Here is a 27,341-nt window from a genome sequence, read left to right as displayed (position 1 = left end):
TGAGGCAATGTCAACAAGGCTGGGAATACTGGTTCCACTGGCCCCGTCGGCTGAACGGCCACAGGACTTGGCGTGGGTTCGCTCTACCAGGAAACGGGGCAAGAGGTCAGGATTGTAACTCAGAAAAGGCATTCCCCCAAGGACTTGCCGAGAAGGCGGCACGGCAGGGGTTGTTAATGAAAAAAACGGTGTGTCATGTCGTGTTTTTGCTTTTTTTTTTATTTTTTGTAGAGGGACACAGACACGTCACACTTTGGTGACGGCTCTCTCCTCGCCTTCTCACTGTTCTTAAGCCAGTTTCCTTCCTACTTCATTATCCTATGAAGTCAGTACAGGAAACAGCTGAGCTTTTATTTTCAATTAGAAAATGAAGAACTCATTAGTCAAGGAGCCTAACTGGAGGAGACACAGAAAACTGTTCTATCAACCTGGAAGATAAGCCCATCTCTTACTTAAAAGGTCAAAAACTTACCTCTTCCTGTCTTAATAGACATGTTTTAATAGAAGGAGACATTATGTACGCAGGTAAATAGTAAGTCCCATGTGGAGGGGAGGAGATGTCTCTCCACCACCACTGGGCAGACACAGGTAGAGTCACGGGGACCCTGGGGGACAGTAGACAAGACTACGTGGACCTCCAAGTGCAAAGCAGGCCACTGGCAACCAACAGGTTCTTCAAGGGGAGGACCAAGGGGGATGACAGGTAAGGGGCGTCCTGCTGGGCCCATCACTTCCTAAGTTTCCTTGGCTGAGCTCTCCAGGGAACAGAATGACAAAGGGGATTCCATGAATTCACTCATGAAAACCATTGGGAAATGGTGTAGAAGATAAAGAAGACTTTCCTTTTCTGGTTTGGTCAAGTTTTAGGGAAGAAAAAAAAAAAGTATCTACATTTTTCTCTTCCTTCACATTTTCCCAGGACTCTGATAAGAAACAGCGAGAAGAAGTAAATTTTTCAGTTTTTAAGGACATACTTTAAAATTTTTTTTATTTTACCAGCAAAGCCACCTGAAAATAAGGTATCTAGAAGAAGCAGCCAAAATGGACCAGCTGTCTCCCAGCATGTTCTGGCTGCCCACACACACGTATTTCCGTGAGAACATCACTGAGGTAGGTCACTATGTGTTGTCCTCATTGTTTTCAACCTGGTAATTTTCCATCACCCGCTTTACAGGGAACCAGATTCACTGTCCCTTATGAGACGGCGCCTACATTATTTTTGTAAATCAGTCTTCAAGACCTTATAAAGCCCCCGGTAAGACTTTCTGGCAAATGAACAGATTGGTATGCACCCTGAATAAACTAAGCAGCCACTCATTATTGGTGGAGGTTGTACTTACTCATTTCACGTTACCCAAACCCTGGCTGTAAGCTGTGGCCAAAGCTTGGAACCGGGCATGTGGTTCCAGCAGCTTCACAGCAGCAGTGATAAGACGGGGTTGAGCTCTCAGATGTCAAATGCTCAGGCTTCCGCAGAAGAACATGAACCCGGTGTTCACGCCATGAATTTGCTATCAGATGTTTCACGCATCATGTCTTCAAAGACATGAGGAACATTCAAGTAGATGCTGGAAAGGTGACACTCTGTCACCTCGTGGGGTCGCGTGGTTCATACATTCCTTTGCTGGCTGTCAGCCTGTTCTGTCATCACACACCACCCCCTTCTTATCCTGTATCTGTACCCTAAGTAGACAGCTTCCTGGAATTTGTGTGTTTTGGAGCAATGATTTAGCTCTCACCTCCCTGGTAAGCAATATTCTCCTTGATGGCCTGTGCCCATGTAATATGATAATATTCTACCACTAGCTTATTTAATCCAAACTAATAATCATCAATTACTCACCTTATACTAGACCCTTCCTAAAATTCAAGCATAAACAATACAGCTCCAACAAAAACGAACTCTGCATTAACTGTACTATATACAGATATATATATATGTAAATATATGTAATGTCAAGATGATGAAGGAAGATAAAAAAAATAAAGGATGAAAGGCAAAAAAGAAAATGACTGAATGATTCTAAAATAAAAAAATTCTGTATAATATGTGCCTTTGAGAACAACTCTAAATGGTAAATGACATGCAATATAATACTTGTTCATGTATTCCACTGTTCAACCATAAGACAAGCTAATTTCTTAATGGTTTCTGCCACAGGTAAAATGCATCCTGATTTTCCTTCGATCTCACAAAAAAGGCTACTCTCTTGCTGCCCAGCTGGTTGAGTGTCAGGACAGAAAGGTTGCCAGTTCAATTCTGGGTCAGGGCAGATACTTGGGTTGTGGGTTCTATCCCCAGCGAGGGTAGGTACGAAAGGCAATCAATCAATGTTTCTCTCTTATCTCTCTCTCTCTCTCTCTCTCTCTCTCCCTCTCTCCCTCCCTCCCTCCTTCCCTCCCTCCCTCCCTCCCTCCCTTCCTCACTCAAAGCATGTCCTCAGGAGAGGATTTAAAAAATAACAAAATGAAAAGCATTATTAAAAAAATAAAAAGAAGGCCACTCATTCTCTATTCAACAGTGTGGTGTGTATGCAGGAGGTGAAGTGCAGTTACACCCAACAGGAAGTGTGGTTCTGCTGAAATGTCTTTATTCTTTACACACAGACAGGTGACTGTGCTGGTAATCCAGACATGGGGTTTTTGTTCAGGGTTTTTGCTCTTTCCCCTACCTGCTCACACCTGGGAAACACCTAGAAGGCCGGCCTGCACGCCCCAATGGAATGTGTGAGCTTCTCCTGCCAGCGGGGCAGAGGGTGAGAGCCTGTGGTTGACCAGAAGGCCACAGGTGGGGGGCGATGGGAAAACAGAGATAACAATGACAGCCTCGTGGCCGGCCATGCCTTCTTATGGCTGAGATTTACCTGCTTCGTGCCTCACCAGCCCGCCGAGAGCCTCTGGGGGAGCACCCAGAACAGCCGGAGTTCTTTTTCACACCCGCCTGACTTAGCCACAGGGCAGCCCCACCTGCCGCCAAGGCTCACATCCAAAACGCATGGAGTAAACTCCCTACAGATGAGACATCCCAGCCCGAAGGCTCCTGGGACCCTGCTCTGGCCGCGGGGCAGGTCCCGGTGAGTGTTCTGGGTGTGAATCTCGGCGTCACCTTCCATGGACTGTGGGACCTCAGCGATGACCCCCGCCTTGGCTCCCTCACTTAGAAAGGGGCCGTTTCCAAGGTTAAAGGAGGCCAAGGGTCACAGTGCCACACGCCCAGCGCCTCAGAGCAAATCTCAGATGATCTCCCTCCTCTGCCTTGCTCCTCTCATCTAGCTGTCAGCTCTCACTTCATCAGCATCCCTCAGCGGCTCAGCTCGGTATCTCTCATCAGGGCTGTCTCAGCAACTTTCCATCCGGTTTCTCTCACCTCCTCACCTCCATTACACACCAGTGGGGAGGTGGGGGCGGGGAGGTGTCAGGTGGTAGAGGGGCCTCTGGGAATCTTTCCAAAATGAAGATGATGTGAGGGATATCCCCTCCCCCACCCCAAGGCCCAGAAATTACAATTCCCATTAGTCCTCCCAGAACTCACGCTCCTTCATGCATGTTCCCAGCCAGGCTTGTAGCCTCGCTTCCTAGCGCTCCTTCCCCTCTCGCTGACAAGCGATTGGAGCTGTCTTCCCCACTGCCACCCCAACCTCTGTCCAGGCTGCTGCTCTGCCTGGACTGCCCTCTCCCCGGGTTCACGTGGAGGCCTGCTGCCCACTTGCTGGCTGGTGCCTCTGCTGGAGCACTGGGCACGGGTCCCACAAGCTCCCGAGGTGAACGGAGGCTTGACACCCCCGCCCAGTGACCGCCAGCTTCCTGCCTGGGAGCCAGCCCACAGGGGAGCTGGTGTCAGGGCTGGAAGGAACACACCTGAGCATCACTCAGGAGACACAAGGCCGGGAAGAGAGACATGGCCACTTCACATGCATGTGCCACCACATGGCACTGGCCTACAGGGGTGCTGAACATCTAGAAAGCAGAGCTCTGAGTGTACTTTGCTCATCTCACGCTCACTCCCTGGCTGGACGCACTTGCAGGGTCAAGCCCCAGTATTGCCCATCCACCAGTTCTAACAAGTTGGAGGTCCGCCGATGACCACCTCCCGCAGACGCACGTGGGAGTGTCTGAGCCCTCTCCTCGGGCCTGACGGGAGCACGGGAGCGCCTGCCTGGTGCACAGGGTCCGCTGTCCTTCTCCGGATGAGCACCGCTGACAGCCACCCGATGGGCGAGGGTGTCCCAGGAGGCCAGTGCTCGGGGTCACCGGCCACGGAGACACAGGTCAGAGGCCCCAGCCAGGTCTTAGAAACAGAGGGGAGTGACGGCAGGAGGTTTTGCCAGCACAACAGTCCGTTTTGGAAGGCATTCCTCCGCCTGCCTTCAGCAAAGGGAAAAATAAATCCCCAAACTCGGAGCGATTCCTGAGAGCTGAAAGGGATCCTTGTAAAAGGTCACTACCTCTCGGAGGCACACATCCCAACGGGAAACTGAATGACGGAGTCAGCGAGCCCCACCCGCGCCGGGAACTCTCCATCAGCGGGCGGCTGCGGGACGCCTGTCCACGCTTTCCACCCGGCGCCCATTGCGTTCTCTCCGAGGCTCCCTGACGCTCGAACTTTCCATTCGGTTCCCACACACACGCAGCAAGGAGCTGGGAACCCCAGGCATCACCCTGTTTCGGGCCAGAGTTTCTGTTTTTGCTTTCTTTTCTTGGTCCTCCGTTTCCTGTTGGTAGGAGATCTGTTGGCAAGTGTTCTGAGAGTCAGCAGCGTAAAATGTGAAAAGAGCCATCGAGGGGTTCTCCGATTTTTATTCAAGCGACTTTACTAATGTTGTAGATGGAGAAAAGCCACAATATAGGGCATCCAATAACTTCCCACTGCACTTGCTCAGGCTCCCCCTTTCCGTAGCTCCCATAGAGCTCTTATTTTAAAAAGAAACACATCTTTCTCCCCAAATTTACACACACGCACACAACCACACACACCCCTCTCTTTAACCCTTCATATTTAAATCACTACCAACAACAGGGTGAGCCCCTGGAAATTAATAAAAGAAAATTTCTTTCCCTCCTCTCCCCCCTCACACACACACACACACAGAGAGAGAGAGAGAGAGAGCGCTCTGTGAATACTCAGGTCTTCCTATGAAGCCACTGGCTGGACGGTCCCACCAGGTTATGGAAACAGAATCGTGTCTTTCTCAGTTCACCTTTCATTGACGGTTCCCACACAAACTTCACACCAGAACCAATCAACCTAGTGAAAGGAGAACCCTCTTTCCTTCTCCCAGAAACTACTCAGGACTCTAATACAAGTAGGATGTAAGGAAGGGGCAGAGTGGTTTGGTAAGAACACCATTTACAGTTCTACAATACGATGAACTGTGTCTCTGGTTGCTATGTCAGGGTCAACTTTTCCCTTTTTATTACAAATATCTTCTAACATATAGAAAATTAGCGGAATGTGAACACATATACCATACCCTTCACCTAGGTTTAACAACTTTATCAGCTTGTCAATTATTCCTCTATTTTTATGGTATTTTTTGCAAAGCATTTTACAAATTTTAATCACAATTCTTCCCTAAGTAATTCAGTATGTGACCCTAAAAAATAGAAGTATTTTCCTTCATAACTATCATACTAGTGTCACATGATCAAAATAAAATAATTCCCTAATATCATCTCATCATGATATCAATCAAATTCAAATTTCCTTGGGTGATTATTCTCAAGCATTTAGGAGCGAGACCAGAAAGGTTGGTAACAACCCTTAAGTCATTCTCCTATCAAAGGTTAATGTCTTTATCCTTGTTTTGAGTTAAAATACCAGGCTGAATACCCAAATGCGAAAGATACACCCACCTAACTTTTGATCACAAACACCATATTAAATCAGCTAAAAAACAAACAAACAAAAAAAACAACTACCTCATTTAGACAAGACGTAGAGTCGGAGAGAGTCACAACTGTCTCTCTTGCGGGGAAAAAAAAGGCAAAGACAATTTCCCAGACAGCAAGCTATTATATCAATCAGTCCTCCCTCTTTTCTCTTCTGAATCATTCTTCCTAAACTAGAAGATTCTCCTGACTCTGTAATTCTGAGAAGACGAACTTCAGAAGCTCCATTGTGTCTGCCTCTTGGCTTCCCTTAAACAGCTCATTTTCCCTTGACAAAATTAGCTGATCCTGCGTGCAGTCCCTCTTCCCACACATTAACCCCCGTCATCATCGTCTGATTTCCTCCCTTTGATTCCCTGCTTTCCTCAGTCACACCTGAAAGGCCCATCACCCCCGGGACGGCCTCCTGGGTGCACCCCCTCCTTCACGCTCTCTGTCCTGAAGGCTCGGCAGGGCTTTGGTTCTTCCTGGTAATTTACTCAGATGGGAACGTCACCTGGAGGCGGAGGATGTGTCACTGTGGGAAAGGCTGTGATAAGATGTCTGTACTCAGAGCCCCGAGGGATGTGTGGGGAAGGGGAGCCAGCTGAGCCTGTGGTGGACTGGCTCATTCTGGCAGCTCCCGGGTGGTTCAAAGCCTTGGGGTGGGAAGTGACTCCCAACATCCTCCAGGGACCAGTGGTAGGGGAAGCAGGCCTGAGGGCACACCAGGTCATGGATTCCAATCACACTGATTAGCTGTGTAATATTCCCACAAGTGTACCATCTCTAAACCTCAGTTTGTACTTGTGCAAAAGGCAGGTATTAACAGAACCCACCTCGTGGGATCGTGAAAGTTATAGGCAGAAACCAACGCTCCTCGAACACAGGAAGCAGTACATACATCAAAATTATGGTCCTTAGGTATCTAATATTCATTGCTGGCCACACCGGCTGGGACGACGCTCCTTAGCAACCTTACCTGCCCTTGAGAACTTCTCCAGAGAAGGTTTGGTTGATGTCCATTTACCATGTTCGCGTGATCCCACGTAACAGGGACGGCGCACAGAGTGTTGTTCAACACTGGGAGTTACTTTGCAGGCGGATGATTCATGCTAATTAAACTCACAAGCCAGGGGAATAAAATTAGCCTGTTTCAACATTTCCTTTTGTTCGGTAATTACAACTCAAGGTTATGTTAGATGCCACATTAGGATAATTTTGCCCGAGAGACAGAGAACATCTACATGCCTGGTGCTGTGTGTGTGTGTGTGTGTGTGTGTGTGTTTATGTGTGTGTGTGTGTGTATGTGTGTTTGTGTGTATGTATGTGTTTTCAACAAGCTCTGCACACAAACCCAGGTGTGTGCTGAGTCAGACCTCGCAGACTTATGAGCACTCCCTCCCACCCCCTTGCCCCGCCATTTATTTCTGTACGCCATGCCACTGCCGGGGGAAGACAGGACTGAGACCATCTGAGCTTGTTATAGCTTCACCGGCTTTGCAGGAAGATGGGAACTCAAAAATAGAAGCTAAACAGGGCTGAGGTTTATCTTGGATGCGTCTGTGCAGGTAGCAATCTGTTCGTCATCCTGACAGCACACCCTCCATCCCCTGATCACATTGTCATACACTCAGCCCCAATCCCACTGCTTCTCCCGCTGACGGGCCGCGGGCCCATGGAGCCTCCCGTTCCGGTACATCTGGTTCCCAGGAGGGGCACCCTGAGGAGGTGACGTTACCGAGAGCCCATCGCTGCCAGGCAGCTGTGGAGGCATCCACACCACACAGGCCTCGAACACTCTCCCTGACACTCCCCGAGGCGCATCTCCACCTTATAGGTCGGAAACGTTATAGGTCAGAAATGTGGCGCTTCAGAGGGCAAATACAATCCCAGAAGCAATGGCACCTCCAGGTTTTTGTGGGCTTGATTATGTTCATTTTAAAGGGGAAATAATGCCAATTGTGAGGACTACGTTGCATTGAAGGCCTCAGAAGGGGGCAGCAGGAAGAGGGACCCTGAGCCACGAGCTTTAGTGGTAACCAACGCAGGCAGCTTGCCTGGCCACTCTGAGCGGCAGAGACGGAAAAAATCTGATGACCAGACATGAGTGGCAACATGAAAGTCATTCGCCTTTACAAACTCTTGCTATAATTCAGTAGCACTGGGTTTAAAATGCTTTAAAACAGATTTTATTGTTGTTTAATAAGTTAGGATCATTGGTGGGGGTGGGGGTGGGGGGCAGGGGGCGAGGGGAGAGGGGTGCAGGGTGGGTTAACTGTCTGATAAAGTGCCAAGCAGTACTTAGCCGGTCTGAGTACACACAATGCAGAACAATTCCGATTTCTGTGTGTACGTTTCTCAGGAAACACTGCTCTTTGGGGAGCACCGAGAAGTTAGAAGTTTACCTGAAAGTAACCTGCGATGCCTTCTGGATAAATCCTGGGTGAAAGCAGCAATCGCTTTCCTCCACACTCTGCCCACTCTCCTGAGTGGTTTCTCCACGGTTAGCAAAATCCGCGATGCTGGCTGAACACATTCTCTCTCTCTCAGAATCAACTGTGTGCTCTACCAAGAAACGCCTTTTATCCAAAACGAAGAACCTACTTTGCCAGAACGAGGGAAGTCTTATTTCCCCCCAAAGCACATCTAATAATAAGGCGATCTGATTACCACCCGATCAGAGTGCCATTCTGATCAACACTTCAGGTCACATTGATTTTTTCTCAAAGCTTTATGACAGTCTTTTTACATAGAAATGACTGATAAAGAATTTGGGAAAAGTGCTCTGAGTGGCGATTTTATAAAAATGCTGAGTTTGCGACTTGGCAGAATGTGTGTGAGCAGAGCTGCGTATGGCTGCCCCACTGGGCTCTGCCTGATTCCAAGGGACCCCACCTACAGAGACCCCCCAGGAGGGTGCTGCTCGCAACAGGACTGTGCGGTGGCCCTGACTGGACAGTGGACTGACAGAAAAAATGGCTGTACCTGTTTCAGAAAATAGGACATGCTTAAACAACGTGGGGGCGTGTCACAGAGACACATGAGCCAGCTCGCATCCATGTGGCTAAATGTGGGACAATTCGAGCATCAAAATAAATGAAAACAGGCATATATGCTACCCCAGGGGACAGAGAAACCCTAATACCATGTTGATAATGATAAGTGGACATATAAATGGAAAAGGAAGGAAAAGCTCTTCCTAACAAGTAGATGACAGCTAACACGTGTAAGAAGGAATGATGGAGTTGAGGGAGAAATACACCATTTTCCCACCTTCACGGTGCAAACAGTGAAGACAGGAACAGCTGCCCCAGGAGTGAGGAGGAGCCAGAGAAGGAACAGGATGCACGCTTACAGAATCACCAAGTGTTTCCTTTAAATGCTCCAGGAATCACAAAGCGCAGGGTATTGAGACAGCAGAGAAATCAGACAACATCTTAGCCAAGTGATCAAACCCATGTCACCATGGGTTTCTCCACTGGTGCAGCCACACCTCCAGATGTGACGGTCCGAGAAGGAGACCTCACGCACACAGCAATCCAACCAAAGCACGCAACCCAGGTCCACCACGAGGAGCCTCGGGAATCCACGAGGGGCTGTTCTATGACATGCCTGGCCTTTGCCCGTCATCCTCAAACGCGCCATGCAACACAGGAAGGCTGTCCTGTTAAAGGGGCCTGGAGGGACCTGACAGGGAGGTACAGCAGTGGCCCTCGCCTGGATGCTGACCAGGAGGGAAGAATGCAACCGAGGCCATTTTTGGGGCGTCTGATAAAACGGGCGCACGGACTGTGGGTGGAAGTATTAAATGTCCTGTGTTTGCTAAGAGCACTGTGGTTACGTAGGAGAACATCCTTGTTCTTAGGAAATACACAGTGACGTATGAGGGGGTGTCGGCTGCCTACTCTCAAATGAGTCAGAAAAAAATAAATGTGTGCATGGAAAGAGAGAAAGAGGGGGAGGACAGGAGGAAAAGAATAAGACAAACACGAAACAATGATGGTAAAAATGTGTAAAACTAGGGAAAAGGTATAAGGGAATACACCATACTATTGCAACCTCAAAAATAAAGCGTTTAACAAGAATAATAAAAGCAGCCAAAACAACTTGGAGGGGTATCAGTGTTCCGCTTGCTTTCATGAGCAGGAAAGTGATTGACTTGTAATTAGTGGTGCCAAAGAGAGAGAAACATTCTGTTGCTGTCATCTTCATAACCACCCCCGGGAACACATCTGGAGCCCATACTCAGGGATAACTGCTCTGAAAGGTGTTTTACTTGAGTGACCCCTTTTTGTCTTCACAACGACCCTAGGAGAAGGCCCTAGAATCATCCCCACGTTATAGGTGAGGAAACCAAGGTTTACAGAAGTGTAGTAACTTGCCCAAAGGAATACAGGGAGTAACTGGCAGAACCAGAAACCCAACGAGGTTGATTACAAAGCTGGTGGGGTCCACTGCTTTGTTAAACTTAATTTTTAATTATTTATTAGTTTTCCTCAAAGAAAGAGAGATGAAGCACAACCTAGAAGAAATTCTGGCAAATTAGCAAAATGTGCTTGAACATATGTGTTCAGAGGCCTGGAGCCTCTGAACACATATGCGGAAACGAATGATTGAATGAAACTCTCCTTTGGGAGAAAAACTGAAACTCTACCTACTAAGAACAAAAAACACACAACAGATTAGGTAAAATGGTATGTTGAAGAAGCATCATTTGACGTCTCTCTTTTTAGTTTTCCACAAAGGACAGGACTCACACACTGAGGCCTGTAGACTAGAACCCGTGTGGATCTCACCAGCCCCGACCCACTCGCGGAGGGACTGGCAGCCTGAGCGTCGGGCTCACCCTCGGCTCCTCTGGCTTGGTCCCACCCTCACAGTAGTAGTGCCCCCACACTGTGCCTGCCTCCTTTTTTCAAAAGGCGACTCCTATGGATAAGAAATAGAATCCAGAGAACAAAGTTCCAAGCCACAGAAATGCTTTCTCACGTTTTTTTGTTTTGTTTTGTTTGGAATAAGAAGTACTTTTGAGAAGCTGAATCATTCCTAGGCCATCCTGGAAGTTAAAGACTTCTAGGGATGCAAAAGGGGACCACCACACACATTCATTCAGTCATTCAATAAATACTTATTGGACAGGTACTGCTCTTTTAGGCCTCAGGAAGAAATACAGCAGGGCTTTTTCCAAAGGGAACACTCCCTGGGTGAGTGAGCAACCACACTCAACAACATCACAGCAGCCTAAGGCTACACCATTTACAACTGACTAAAGGGTCCTGCTACAGACCTTTAAAAAAAACGAACAGCCAAAAAACAACAAAAAAGAAAGTCAAGATCCTTTATATAATTAACTGTATGTACCAGAGAACATATAGGGTAACAAAATTCTTTTTTAAAAACTGCATTTATATAAGTATATTAAGGCCACTAGATGTACCTCAATTCCAAAGAGTACCAGCACATCCATGTGTTCAATGACCCATCAATTAGCCACAAGGAAGTGATTGCTTCTTCTCCTCCTATGTCACATACCCTCAGTTTATTCCCATTTTCTTGCCGTGGAGAAAAAATTAGCTCGAGCATATTCCAGGCTCCTGCTGTCCCCTTGCTGCCCCGCGCGGAGCCTTACCTGCGTAGTGCACCGGGATCTCTATCTTCGGCCCGATGACGTAGTGCCCCTCCTCCAGGCTGTGGGCGGTGATGGTGGTCCACTGGCGGCACGAGTGGATCAGCAGGTAGTCGTTCTCCCGCAGCCCTTCGATGCATTCTCCTAGAAAACAAATTTCACACGAGAAACTTGGAATTAGCAGGTGCTTACTCCGTCCTATGCAATAAAATGTCATTTGTTAGAACTTGACTAGTGCACACGTTGACAGATCATCTGGAAAGGAGAAAACGTTCACGTAAGAACTAGCAATAAATAAATAAAAAAGCATTCCAAGTGGTTCAGTGGTTGAGCACAACCTATAAACCAGGAGGCCATGCTTCAATTCCCCGTCAGAGCACCTGCCTGGGTTGCATGCTGGATCCAGAGAGTGGGGCGTGCAGGAGGTAGCCAATCAATGATTCTCTCTCATCATTGATGTTTCTATCCATCCCTCTTTCTTCCTCTCTGAAATCAATAAAATAGCTAACTAAGAAAAGAGATATGCAAATTGTCCATACCTCTACAATGCTCACCAGCCAATCAGGAGTGAGTATGCAAATTAACCAAAATAAAGCTGGTAGGTTACTTTGCATACACAGGTGCAGAGTGGCTGGGCAGGGCGAGACTCCTGCTATGATGGGGAGGGCAGGGGCCCCAGGGAGCTACAGGAGTGGCGTTCCAGCCAGAGTGGAGAAGACTGAGGCTCCAGCTGAAGCACACACTGAAGGCTCTGGCCAGAGTGAGGATGGAAGGCGGCAGACAGAGCGAAGGCCTGGACTTAGGTGCCAGAGGAAAACCAGTGCCAGCAGCCAGAGGAAGGAAGACCTATTGCACAAATCTTTGTGCAATGGGTCTCTAGTATTTATATATATATATTGAATATATATATATATATATATATATATATATATATATATATATAACATATATGCTAGACACACACATATATGTATATAAAGGATCCCATAACATGTTGATAATGTCACTCAAGATTCCATAAAAATGTTTCTAAATTATTTGCAAATAGATCTTCAAATGCCTCATTTTATCTAAAGAATTATATTCCAATGAGTATAAAACAAAGATTAAGTGGTTAAGTTAGATAATACCTAGATGCTCTGCATATATTATGTCATGTAATACAGTAATGATGAGGGAGATACGATCCCTCCTGGCAGGCGGAGAAGAAATCAGTGCTCGGGGGAAAGTGACATGTTGAAGCCACAGGCTGGAGAAGCGGACAAGAGCAGATTCGGGCCTGGGCTGACTGGTTCCGAAGCTTCTGCTCTTAAACACGACGGGACACAGCTACCAACATAAAGAAGCCTAGCTGTCTCTGCCAAAACACCAACAAAAACACCAGCCTGTTTCTCCTTTGCAACTTGATGTGTTTTGTCAGTTCTCTCTGGCCTCCTACCAAACATCCCCATCAATTAAATACACGTAACATTATTTTCCATTTTAATAATTCTGATGGACCCTTTTCACCTTTGAACCAATGACAGACTATTTCGAAAGAGAAATCCACACCCTGAAATGGAAAAGTTAGTTTTCTACACGCAGGAATGATCCCATGAACCCCGCTTAGGAATTTTCAATGCTCCAAAAAATAGCCGGAAAGGCTAATTCCTTGATACAGAATACCACCAGCCTGCCTTATTTTTGATGTTATCATATTTCAAGGATGAAAAGTTATTGGTGATTTAACTGTACGTTTCCAAATGGCATTTACCAATCCCCCAAACATTTTTAAAAGTTGCAGCAATTTTTCAATTAAAAAAAAAAGAAGAGAAGAGACAGCTGTAACGATCAACTTGGTTATCACAACCATAAGCCATCAAACTGTTCCCAAACTAACAAGGCCATCATTTTTAATACAGTCTTACTGCAAGAATATGCTATCTTTGTTGCAGAAAAGGCTATGAGTTAAAGCTTTTATGTGTGTGTGTGTGGGAGTAGTGGCAGGGACTGGAAGTGGAGGTACCTGAGCAGGAGGCGGAAGATCCTTTTGTGGGGACATATTTCCAAACCAGATGCCCCTGCCCCGCACACTTTGGGAAACCAGGTTCATAGAGACACCGTCTGTCGAGGCCAGTGTTACTCAGCAGCCCTTTCATCCCTCGAGCATATGAGGGCAGGAACGAAAGGTCTAGAAGCACTGCCCATCATATAGACCCTCAGGGCTCCGTCCCCCCAAGGGCAGAGCGGGGGAGGGCACATACCTGGCAATTGGGAGCTACAAACATGGGCTTCAGAGCCCAGGACTGCTGGTCTAGCCAGGCTCTGCCCCAGCACAGCGTGGTCCCGGGCAGGCACTTCCTTCTCCCAGGAGATGGGAATGGACCTGCTTGCCGGCGGTTAATAACCCAACGGTTAAAGATGCCTGGAGCCAGCGAGGGACCCTGGGGAGGACCACTCTGTCGTGTGATGTCAGGTGTGACGGGAAACATCAGCTATTGATTTTATCTGTTGTGAGATTTCCCTCCCTGAAAGTCATCCTGTTTAGAAACCCTGTCATTTGGGTCAGGTCATCCTTTCACAGGGGAGGAAAGGATCTTCAGAGCAGTCAAGACCCTTGCCCAGAGAGGCACAGCTACGTGGGAGAAACTGACTTCGGGGTCTCTCGCTATCTCCCCACCTCCCTCCTGCTCTCCCAATACCACACCGACTGTCGCCTTGAAAACCATCAACAACCCAAACAACAGGGAGACTGGCCTATGGTTCCCTGAACATGCCAAGCAGCATTCCCACACTGGGGACACACGTCGGGAAACAAGACCAAGACCCCTGCCCTAGGACGCTCACGGTCCCACAGGAAGGAGACAGCACCGTCAACGAGAATGCTTGGATCATGGGTTAATCAGGGAGTGAGAGGGGCTGCGGGTAAAGGGGGGGAGGATCAGGAGAAAGGAGCAATTCACAAGTTTGTCATGTTTTCCAGCAAACATATGTTTACTTATTTTTGCCTTTAAAGAAAAACAGCTTTGAGATATTATAATAGACAAAGAAGGATAGATACTTAATATGCACAATTTGCTAAAACTGGTTTGGCTCAGTGGTAGAGCGTTGGTCTGCAGACTGAAAGGTCCCAGGTTCGATTCCGGTCAAGGGCATGTACGTTGGTTGCGGGCACATCCCCGGTAGGGGTGTGCAGGAGGTGGCTTGTCGATGTTTCCCTCTCATCGACATTTCTAACTCTCTATCTCTCTCCCTTCCTCTCTGTAAAAAATAAATAAAAAATATTTTAAAAAATATGCACAATTTGATGAGCAACAAACACTGAGTCTCTTTTATGCACAAAGCAATGGAAGGGTGGGCAAAGCATAATGCTTCGGGGCCTGCATTCAGGAAATCAACATTCTCATTGGTGAGATGCATCCCTATGTCATTTCATGAAAGGTAGGGCAGGGTGAGTGCCAAGCAGAGGAAGAAGGAATCAGGAGTGGAGATGGGACATCAGCAGAGACGATCAAGAACGTGGTAACAGGAATGGAAAGCATTAGGGCTGGTCCTTTGATGGATGAGATGGTCTTCGAGGAGAGGAAGGCAATGGGGAGCCACGGGAGAGTGTTAGGTATGAGAACGTCCAAAACCCCACTTCAGGAAAATGCATCTGGTGGCGCTGGGAAAGAGGAATGGGAGAAAGGAGAAACCACAGTGCTATTCAGGGGAAAAAGAAAAATGTCATTTTCTGAAACTAAATTGTTACATCATAAAAACTGTTTTAATTTTATTCCACAGTGGGCTCTGAAAAGGCAGCAAAGGCACAATTGCAGTCAAGTTAATCGAAATGAAAATGTAATGTTAGATCCTACTGCTAGCTGATGCTGTAAACTCTAGCAATCAAGAGGATTCAGAATGATCTGCAAAGCCATAAAGTAGTAAGAAATCAAGCTTATTTTTGAGTTTATGCCTTTTAAATTTTTTAAAACAACTTAACCGTGTGCCTGCTTTAGGCAAAAAAAAGTTTCACAAAAATTGTCTAAAAATAAAACTTAATATAATCACTTAAAATATCCTAGGGTAGGCCACTAATAGAGAAATTATATATGAATTCATATAGTAAACAATTTTTCTGATATAATTAGCCCATTGCTTAACTGCTATGTATAACTCACTGAAATTATATATTTAGCTTAATGATGTAGCAACAATAAGTCTAAAAGAATGATGTGTTAAACTAGAGGCCCAGTGCACGAATTCATGCATGGGGGTGGTCCCTCAGGATGGGCTGTGGGGATGGGGCCAAAACCTGCAGTCCAATGCCACCTGTAGCTCCTACCTGCCACTCCTGCTTATCCTGGCCCCACTGCGCCTGCCCCCCAGTTCACCCACAATCTGTTCCTATTGGGAGAGGCTCACACCACCACAGCAGCGCTCACCAGCCATGAGTCCTGAGTCTGGTGCCCCCCTGAGGGGAGTAGCCTGTGGGATCAGGCCGAGACCGGCTCTCCAACATCCCCCAAGGGGTCCCAGATTTCGAGGGCACAGTACAGGTCAAGGGACCCCACGGCGCATGACTGGGCCAGGGAAAACCTCAGAAGGGCTCCAGGTCATGTCCAGCCCTGTCTTGCCCAGTTCTGATCAGGCCAATCAGGGGCTGGCTGGCCGGGGATGGATGTGGGAGGTTGGCCAGCTGGAGAGGGGACTGTGGGAGGGCACCATGGTGTGTCCAGCCCATCTCGGTCAGTCCTGATGGGCAGGACCCCAGCAGCAAACTAACCTACCGGTAGGAGCATTGGCCGACATACACGCTTCTCTCACTTATTTGGGCCCTCCCTCACTTTCTTTCATTTGCCTAAGCCTTTATTTCACACACCCTACTTCATCATTGCTTGTCCTACTCAGTCTTGAAAGACCAACTCAAATGTCACCTTCATGAATGTCTTCCTGGTACGAACCCTTAACATTTCACATTGAAACTGCAAACTGCATTGACTGTGTAACTTTGCTTATAGTCTATGATAAATTTATAAATTTCTTTTAGAGCTATGGGCATGAGGAACTGAGCCTAACTTTGTAATTTTATATACATATATATTTTTAAAATATATTTTTATTGATTTCAAAGAGGAAAGGAGAGAGAGAGAGAGAGAGAGAGAGAGAGAGAGAGAGAGAGAGAAACACTGATGAGAGAGAATCATGGACTGGCTGTCTCCTGCACACTCCATACTGGGGACTGAGCCTACAATGTGGGCATGTGCCCTGACGAGAAATTAAGCTGTGACCCCCTGATTCATGAGTGGACACTCAACCATTGAGCCACACTTGCTGGGCAATATTTATATATTTTTAAATAACATTATAACAAAAGTAACAACACTGTGGGAATTACAAGCAATTTTTTTTCTTTGTTAAAAGCTTTCATTGTCTGTATATTTATCAAGTGTGAGAACCACGGTTATTCAAGTTAAGGAATAGAGATATTCAAGATCACCAATGCCGTCAGATGAGATTCTCTCTGAACAATAGCCAGAGTCACTGCCTCACGATTTTGCTTGAATATTCTAACACAGCACATTTACCTTTACTTAAAACATTTCCCCCTGGACAGTGAATCTTACATTTTTTATGCTAAACTATTTTAGCTTTGTCTGAGCTACAATTAAATTCCTCACAGTTGAAGGTATGAACTAGCGCACAAGGTAGTGCGTTTACATATGGATTACCTAGAATGGGTCTGAAGCAGTCCATGTGCTGTGATGTGGGGCAGCCAATCATTTGAACTGTTTTTGATTTTCCATATTTGTGTCTCCTCGTTCTTTTTTTTTTTTTTTTTTTAATATATATTTTATTGATTTTCTACAGAGAGGAAGAGAGAGGGATAGAGAGTTAGAAACATCGATCAGAGAGAATCATCGACCAGCTGCCTCTTGCACACCCCCCACTGGGGATGTGCCTGCAACCAAGGTACATGCCCTTGACCGGAATCGAACCCGGGACCCTTCAGTCTGCAGGCCGACGCTCTATCCACTGAGCCAAACCGGTCTCGGCTGTCTCCTCATTCTTGGTGTTGCTTCTCACACCAGAGAAACAGGCTCAGCCAACAATGTGGGGATGTGCCTCGGCGGGTGTGCACTTTCCATCTTTCCAGCTCCCAGAACCCTTCCTGCCTCTGCCCTCCGCACAGCATGCATTCCTTTCATCACGCCAGGGTGTTTCCTAAGCACGCTCTTCTCCCCACTTGCCTGCTTCCTTCTCAGCACATGGTAGGACTGGTCTCCGGTGGGTACCTGCATCTTGTTGGCCGATTAATAAGGCCCCACTGGAATAATTTGATTTGTTAATAATGTGTAATGGGAATCAGATTTACTGAACAGGGCAGCGTTTTTATCCATTACGGGCATAAGATCAACAATGGACCCATTAATAGGCTCTGTGCTATCTGTGCTCTACTTACTACAAATCTAATTGCAGGGCTGCGCATTGTTTTATCTGGCCAATGTTGAAGGAAAGCTGGTCCGGCGATAACATTTTACGTGTACTTCCTCATTGCAAATAAATAGAGCTGCTTAATTTTAATTATGTGCTTGCTTGACCTCCCGCCCCTTTCCATGTAGACAGGCATCCTGGGGAGCTACAGACTCAAACCACCACTTTTCTCTTACAACACCAACGTTTTATAAAATACCTCCCTGGCAGCGGCCAGCCACCAGACAGGAGTCCTTTCTTTCCGAGTGCCCTCGCCATACAGGGGGCCACGCTGCCCAGTGCTCACCAAGGGGATGAGCAGAAATGACATTTCCCACTTCCTGTCCCGGCCTTGCCCACGAAGACTGCCCACAGCCTCCTTGCTCTCTCCTCAGCCCAGGGCCGAGCATCGATGCCCAGGATGACCTGGGAACAAGCTGCCCACAGCTCACTGCCAGCTGCCTGGATCCCTCAGTGAACCACAGGGAACAGACCGCCATACCGCGCCTGGCCACACCCAGCTGGGCCACTGAGATACACTGGGCCTGGGACACCCCGCCCAGGAGGGGCTGTAGTTTTCCACAGGCAGCTAGAACTGAACTTCCTTCTCGTTGTTCTAGTGACATTTCAGCCCAGAGACCGAGGGGTCTAATCAAATGCTATTTAATTAGCATCCTCGAATATTTTCAATGCATGAGACCCTAGCTGTTTTAGCATCTCCCAAACACGGAATATTTACTGGGAGAATGGAACATGGCACTATGATAACATTTCTTTGTTCCAAAGAACTACAATCCAAACGCCATGGCCAGTAAAGAAAGGATAGGTAAGGGGAAGGAAGAAAAGGAGGCTTTAGGACATTTCTATCACCCCAAAAGAAACCTCATAGCTATTAACAGTCATTCCTACTACTCACCACAACCTTAAGCAACCACTCTGGTTTCTGTATCTATACCTTTTTCTATTCTGGACATTTTGTATAAATGAAATTATAAAATATGTGACTTCTGTGTCTGTTTCAAGGTTCATCTGTGTGGTAGAGTGAGTCCATTCCTTTTTATGGCCACATAATATTTGACTGTATGGACAGACCGTGTTTTATGATGCTGAACATTTGGGCTGTTACAGTGTGGGAAATTACCGAGTACTGCTGAAATGGACATGTATGTACAAGTTCTTGTGTGGACATATGTTTTCATTTGCCTTGGGAAGGGTGGAACTGCTGAGTCATTTGGTAACTCTAAATTTAACTTTTTCAGAACTCCAGGCTGTTTGCCAAATTGGCTGCACCATGTTATGGTCCACCAGCAATGAATGCAAGTTCCAATTTCCACATAACTCCCCAACTCGGGTTATCCATCTTTTAATTATCATCATCTCTATGGGTGTGAAGTGTGCCTCACTGTGAATTTGATTTGCATGTTGAGCATCTTTTTGTGATCTTATCAGCCATTACTACTTTCTGGAAAAGTGTTTATTCAAATCCTCTGCCCAATTTGAAAATTGGTTATTTGGCTTTATTGTTGAGTTGTAAGGGGCTTTTGTATATCGTGAATACAAGTTCCTTGTCAGCTGTGGTCTCTGTGATTTGAAGCTAAATGCAAGTCTAAATTAATACAGGAGTATTGGAATAAAGTAAGAATTGCAGTATCTGCAATAATTAACCAAAATATATAAGTGAGTTTCAAAACAAAACATAACTTTTGGTTTTGATTTTTAAAAAAACCCAGTTTCATGAAAGGTGCCCATCAAAGAAGTACTTACTATTTAAGCCTTTAAAATTGAAACAATGTCTGGTATCTAATGTTTGTTTTTACTTTAAAATAATTCCACATGGTTTACAGGACACAGCATTCATCAATATTATGCTTCTGATAATTCCTTTCAAACTTCCTAACGAGTTTGGAATTGTGAAGGCTGAATTACTTTTGCTAACTCAAATGTACTCTATAAAGACCTGAATATTATTCAAAAGTCATTAAAAAAAATCTTGTCACACATTTAATAGAACTATTTACGTGTACCTAATTACAGGTAAGAGTTGTATGTTAGCTCACATTTGGATGGTTATATTCACATATATTATGAGCTTTGGCTATAAGTTATTTATGAAACCAAGTTAGGTGCATGGTTCTAAATGGTGAAATATCAAGTATCCCTACTGTACAGAGAACAATAGTGTTTTTATATTAATGGCAAGAAAAAAAAATAAATCATGAGGAATACAGAGGAAACAACTTTCCTAGAATTTATCATTAAGAGGAAAATGTAGTACCAGCATTAAGCACCTCAGTGATGTCACACAGTGAGCCCCATAGAAAGCAAAGGCCATCTACAGCCTGCACCCCTTTGACCATTATTACAAAGAAGGAAGACCTCATAGCCGGCTCTCCTCACCTCTACTAGGACCTCACTTTGGCCATGAACCCGCAGCACAGACATGCTAGTGCAACCATAAGTAGGAGCTCCCAGTGTCCTGAACATGGTAAGAATTTAAAGGAAGCAACTTCATCCTTTGGAGAAGACTCTATAATAATAAGCCAACCTAATCAGAAAGGACATTTTATTTTAGAATTTACTCTGACTTTAAATCAAGCCAAATACTAGTATTTGCTGCCAGTTCCTTCAGTGATGGAAAGTATTGAAAGTTTCGGGTGATAACACAAATGCTGAGGAGGTAGGTAGAGCCCCATCACACCTATCTACGTTGGGTGAATAAAAGACAAGGAACCCTCAATTCTTTGGGCCCAATAGCATCTCTTTTTCTGCTCCGTCTGCGTTCCACGAGATGCTGAGCACAGAGTAGAGGTATAAGAAGTGCTTTCTCAATGAACAATCTCTGGTGGAAATTGGTGAGTAGTCACAAGTAAGTTTAAGTATAAATTAGACACACAAGTCTCATTCAACATTAAGGCCTCAAGGAAAGCAGAGTATTTAGAAAAGGCCATTTCCCCCCTAAGTATTTTCTATTGATTTCTTACTACCCTCAACAAACATCCACAAATTTACCCTGTCTAAGAACCCCTTTTAGACACATACTCTATAATCCTGGGTTCTAAGCAAGTGAGAGAGTTGTTGCGTTTTTATGTTTTGAGGTTTACTGTGAAATCCCGACAAGAATAGAAAGGATAAAGATTGATTTCGACAAAGCACTAAGTGGTGCTCAAAGAACTTCATGGTGAAATCTAAGCAAAAAGGAATGAATGAAATGAGAGAAAGCTGTTTGAAAGAGAGAGAGATTAGGGATATATGATTACCTCTTTTCAATGAGCCCTCGGACAACAGGGCTCTTTTCAACCGTCCACAATAGATCCTTGCTGTGTGAAACAGAAGTATGCCTCCTGAAGTTCAATCTGAAATTTCAGAAATACTGAACTGTACCTCACATTGAAAAGATAAGAAACCTATGCCAAGTAATTTTAGAAAAACAGGAGAGCTAGCAGTATCAGTATTTCTACAAACACTCACAATATAGCAAATCCCTGGCACGTAGCACGGAATCACATTACCGGCAGGTGAGAGAGGGGGCAAATATTTACATAAGAAAAATACTCTTTGGCGATCCCATAAAAGCCAGGATACAGACATTCCTCCCTCAGTAAGGGCGATGCATCTGGTGTTTTCCCCAGTGTGGGACGGTGCATGTAAGATGATACACTTGGCTAATGTGATGTATGTATTCACCACACGGTGTGAGATGTTCATGCCATGAAGGCATGCAGAGACCAAGAGCAACTAAGAACCACAGAAGCAGGCAGGCTCCTCCAGACACTCGGCGATGAGAAGGCCGAGCAGGCAAGGCCAGTGCCCAGGTAAATGTCCTAGGACCCGCTTCCTGCCTCCAGCTCTCTGCTTCCACTTATCGAGATGCATACCTGATGACTCCACCCATTAGGTAGTAAGACAGGCCGGTAAGCCAGGACAAGAGGAACAGGGAAACTGAGACAAGCTGGCCATTCACAGCAGGTACGGACGGTTGCCTTCCTGGAGATAATCTGGGTCTCCGTTGTATTTCAGCTCCAGGCCCAGAAAACCAGGTGGGCGACACCAAGACCCACTGCAACGATCAACGACCTCCTGCCTGACACTGACCCATCAGTGCAGACCACCACCCTGAAGGTGCTCACCTAGAAAACTGGTGAATATTGTGCTGATACCCTCCCTTTAGACCTCCCCTAAGATTCCCGCCTGCGAGAAAAAGAGAAAGCCTCAAGACAAAGAACCCAGCTCAAGCTCTCCCCCTAGGGCGGCCACCACTCTGCCCCCCCCCCCCCCCCCCCCTATTCTTTTTCCCACTTCTTCCCCCATAGGCACAAATCTCCTACACCCTAAAGCAGTGGTCAGCAAACTGCGACCACATGCGGCTCTTTGTCCCCTTGAATTTTTAGCAAAGGCCAGCTTAGGAGTACCCTAATTAAGTTAATAACAATGTACCTACCTACTTGTATAGTTTAAGTTTAAGAAATTTGGCTCTCAAATTTCAATCGTTGTACTGTTGATATTTGGCTCTGTTGACTAATGTTGCCAGCCACTGCATCCAGGGGAGCAACAGGCAGTGGCAGCTCATCCCAAGCTAACCCCTGAACCTGTCCCACAGTCCCCCTTTTCTCTGACTCCCTGAGAGCTAGGGCAGCCCAGCCCAGACTCCCCTGTTGTTTCTTCTATGCTAATCCTGCCGGTGTTCCACTGTACCCAGCTTTAGTACACTTTCCCTCACCCTCACCTGGGCTCATGCGATGACATTTTTCCTGCATGAAGTCAAGAACCTACCCTCTGCCAGTCGGCCTGCGGCTCTGTTGACTAATGTGTTTGCTGACCACTGTACTAGAGGGTCTAAATAAAACCAACACTAAACTAGAACAACCCCCAGATAACAGAACTAACAACCTGTGTTCTTTTCCCCTGAGTGAGACAATCAAAACGAGTTCTTTTCTCCTTGTCGTGCTAACAGATGTCACTGGTGGTACCGTGTGGTCTGTTGCCCCTCGTCACTAGGTAGCATACGAGTAAATGCCTGAGGCCCAGCCCACACATGCCGCTAGTCTAGGTCCCAGTCCTATCTCTGCCATGGGAGAGCTGCACACCGCTCCTTGGCTTGTTTTCTGCATGTGAAATGGGAATAACAGACCCACTGCAATGCATCATGTGGTAAACGTCTTCTGCAGTGCGTGATAACATCCCCAAGAATTATATCAGCAAAGTGAAAAGGGGCAGAAACCCACATTCACAAATGACTTTACGCATGATGATACTTGAACAATATAATCACGGAGAGAGCAAGGCTTTCTCTACCTTCCCCAAGAGGGTGGGACCTGCCCCAAGCATCACAATGAGCTAGAACCAATACGATTTGGCTCAGGGTTTTATTTATTTTTTATTCTTTTGGGGCTCAGGGTTTTAAAAGAGAAAAGGGGAATTGAACTTGGAGTCTCCTCGATTCAACAGGGCTATTTTACAGATGGAAAACACACTGTAAGCTTGAGACATGCTAACATGGCCACTCGGAAGTCCAATAACCTGTATTAGCAGAGAGACATGGAGCGAGAGACTCTGTATTAGTGTCCTGTTGCTGCATAACAAGTTGCCATACACTTAGCAGCTTACATGAAGGTCGGAAATTTGGCATGGCGTGATGGGGCTCTCAGCTTCGGCTGAAATCAAACTGGGTGGCTGGCTGAGTTCTCCTGCAGCTCAGGATCTTTTCCTAAATGCACTCCTGCTGCTGGCAGAATTCCACTGCAGTTGTAAACTGAAATTCTTGTGTCTCTCTGTCTACTGATGGGAGATGACTCCACTCCTGAAGGCTGCTCTCGGGTTCCTGCCCTGGGGCCCCAGGGCTGTCTTGCTGATGGAAACCCAGTCTCCTGGTGAATGCCTCTCATGCCTGGATGATCTCTGAGCTCCTTTTCTGTGACTGAGGCCAGAGAAAACTTGATTTTAAAGGACTTGCCCGATTAAGTTGGGCTCACCAAGATGACCTTCCTATCTTAAAGTCAACTGATTAGGGACCTCAATTACATCTGCAAAATCCTCTTTGCCTTATAATGTAACTATCTGGTGTAACACCGAGGGATGGAGATCAAAGGGGCTGTGTTAGAATTCTACTCCCCCTCCCCTATATATAGTAATATGGGAAGGAAGCCAGTTATTCTAGTATAGAGCAGATACAGAATTTGAGTCAAGTATTATGGGTTAACTTTGTGCTTGAAGAGTAACTTTCAAAGCAATCTTTCAAAGCAATCAAACCCAATTTAGACTTTAAGATATTAGGCCATGAGAACAGTTGCTACCTCACCCAAAGTGAGTGGAAAAGCCACGTGAGAGGGCAATTCTGCTTTATTTTTAACATCTCGAGTAGGCTATAGTTCACTTAGACTCTGGAGACAAATAAAATCTTATAATCAGATAAATTTGAGAAATGAATGCAGCCAAAACTTACTAGTCTATATTTAAGAATCAGGTTTTAAGTAATTTCCAACTAATTCACTTGGATTTTTAAAGTTAATTTGATATCCTTATCACAGCTTTAAATAGCTTCAAAAGGATGACTCTATGTGTGATGCTTAGGTCTCAAGACTTCTTTGCTATGCTCCTTTGTACTTTACAGTGCTAGACTGGAGGGGGAAGAAGAGAGGAATCCTTGTTCTGAAAAGAAAGGAGTCAGTTCCCAATGTGGGGGAAATGTCTGACTCTACCCTCCAGAGGTATCCTGGGCACTGGCTCCTGCTGAGCCCTTTGCTCTTTGCATTTCATGTTCTTGACCCTGAACCGCCCTCCTGGCTGGGATGAAACCCAGGCACTCGCTCCTCCATTCAAAGAACCACCAGGATCTCACACGTTTTTCGGGAGGTTCATAAAGAACATTTCCATTCAAATGGCAAAGAGTGGAATCCAAAGCTGATGCAAGACATCCATCTCCTTCTGCCTAGGGTGCCCCCTCACCCTTCCTCCATCTCGTACCCCCTTTCCTGGGGAAGTCCTTGTTTGGCACCCCGAACCCATCTTGCCCAGTGTCCTTGTAATCGCAGTGACATTTCGTCTCTGGGGGCCTGCCTTCCACGCCCGGCTGGGAGTTCAAGGTCTTGGCAGCCCAGGTATTTAATACTAAGACTCATTTTACGTTGGCTGAACCAATTCCTGTGTAACTCTGCTGTGATTCCCATTCTTCAAACTCAGGGTGAGAGTCACCACGTGACAATATAGAACTTGTCTAAGAATTGTTTTCTCCAACTCACCACAAAGGGATTCTGTAAATACATAATACAAAACTCAAAGCTTACCAATCTTAGGCAAAAACTGTTAAGAAAAAATTAATGTAAAAACGGGGGCTAATCATATGAGGCATATATATATATATATATATATATATATATATATATATTTATATTCAAAGCAACAGTTCTGAATGCAACAGTGATCATTAAATTTGGAATCGCAGAGTGTTAGAAGAAGGGCGTCTGAAGAGCCAATGGCTTCCGCTTTGTACCAGAGGAAATGCCCACACAGTCTCTACAAGGGCCTGGACTCCAACCTCCTGCTGCTCAGCCTTGAGCCTCTCAGACCGGCCCGCACTGCCAGCGGGATGCTCAGGTTTCACACAAGCACGTGCACTTCATTTAGACCTTCGGTCAGCAAACTGCGGCTCGTGAGCCACATGCGGCTCTTTGGCCCCTTGAGTGTGGCTCTTCCACAAAATACCATAGCCTGGGCGAGTCTATTTTGAAGAAGAGGCGTTAGAAGAAGTTTTAAAAATGTGGCTCTCAAAAGAAATTTCAATTGTTGTACTGTTGGTATTTGGCTCTGTTGACTGATGAGTTTGCCGAGTAATGGCCTAGACTGTTTCTCTCGATGTCGCTTCAGAGCAAACCTGGCTGAAGTGAATCCAAGGAAGCACAGAAGGACCAGCAGCTGGCTCTGCAGGCTCCGGCGGATTTGAATCCTGGCCCAACACTGGCTGCGTAAACCCAGTTAAATCACCATAATCTCGGGGGCCGTTGTCTCTAAGTGAACTGTGAAGAACAGCACCTCTTTCATAATGGTTGTGAGGATTACATGAGAACGCTGATGAATGTATTCTATGAATCATAAATGTCACACAACTGCCAGATAGTTATAAAGTAAAATGCAAGGTATTAGCTTACATTATATGTACTTTTCAGCATTGAAAACTTAACACTATTTAATTGTTCTGTTTCTTCCTCTCTCTCTTCCCCTCTCTCTCTCTCTCCCCTCTGGCATTTGTTCTGCTCTTCAGAATTGCACTTACTAGTACTCCTAAGTAAGGAAAAGAAAGGGGAGGAATTTGAATAGGCAAAAACTTAGGTGTTCCATGAGCTACATAGCTGACAAGACTTCGAATAGGTCACAAGAATATCCAGCCTACAGCTGCCTGCCACATCGCTCTTCGCCCATGCATTCAGATAGACTATAATTCTCGCACAAGGTCATGGTCAGTGAAGGGCAGATCTTTAAGGTGCGAGAGGCATCAGGGATTGTCTACAGCCTATCTTCTCTTTAAAGCACATGTCAGTGAGAAGCCTAGCTGGAAAACAAAACCAGAAACTAGACTATTGTGTACTTTCACACGCAAGTCATTTCATAGTGCTGATACCGGTATCTGATTACAGGTATCTGATAATAAATAGAACTATGTTTGACTGTCCCATGGAAGTACCTTCCTGTATCCGATTGTTTGCCCTGTTGGTTTGAAATGTATTGAGTCCTGGTAAATGTATCTTGAAATATAAGATAAACTAAACTTGAGATACTTAGCTTGTGATATTGAAATGTAAACAGAGGTATTATAAACAACCTTTAACAGTAATTTCTTTTTTGGACATTAAATCTCACCAACCTTTAATACTCCAGTATATTCAGAGAAACATAAACATATGAATCATCCTAATTTCCATTTAGGAAGGAAATCATAGTTCCTTATGGTTAGAAACTAAGATAAGAAAGTAGGATAAGATCAAAGTCAAGGTTGACAAATCCGTGTGCATGAATTTGGTCCATATAAGTCAGTTTACCAGGACTTGATACATTTCAAACCAACAGGGCAAACAATCCGATTCTGAAATAGCACCAGCTATACCAAGGTAAGGTATATATTTGGAACCAGATAAAAGCAGTTTTCCTCAGCATGCATATTCATGTGCCTTGAATAAAATTTTAAAAGTAAAGCTTTAAGCATGGCTTTATGGCGCTATCAGCTTATATATAAACAGAACTTGTAAACATCAGATGTTTTACCCACTTCCCTTTGTGAACCATCCTTATAACATTCTCTTAATTCAGCATGTTGTCAAATAGTACTTATTAAGCACTATTCCCAGCAGAGGAAACAGAGCAGGCCCTTGTTCTGTGCTGTGATTTGGCACAGACTCCGTCCACACAGGCCAGCCTTCCAAAG

At 45.7% G+C, this 27,341-nt stretch overlaps 1 protein-coding gene across 2 annotated transcripts in view; it reads right to left on the bottom strand.

Annotated features, from left to right (window-relative positions):
• The window catches only part of GAREM1 (GRB2 associated regulator of MAPK1 subtype 1), a 138,155-nt gene that overhangs the window by 74,920 nt on the left and 35,894 nt on the right, over positions 1 to 27,341 (bottom strand). For both annotated transcript variants that reach the window (XM_036417641.2, XM_036417640.2), the window contains exon 2: positions 11,501 to 11,641. In XM_036417641.2, coding sequence (XP_036273534.1) covers positions 11,501 to 11,641 — 141 coding nt within the window. The remainder of the gene's footprint in view (positions 1 to 11,500; positions 11,642 to 27,341) is intronic.

This window comes from Pipistrellus kuhlii, unplaced genomic scaffold (assembly GCF_014108245.1).
Source record: "Pipistrellus kuhlii isolate mPipKuh1 unplaced genomic scaffold, mPipKuh1.p scaffold_m20_p_6, whole genome shotgun sequence".
NCBI lineage: Eukaryota > Metazoa > Chordata > Mammalia > Chiroptera > Vespertilionidae > Pipistrellus > Pipistrellus kuhlii.
This window is presented reverse-complemented; position numbering and strand designations above follow the sequence as displayed.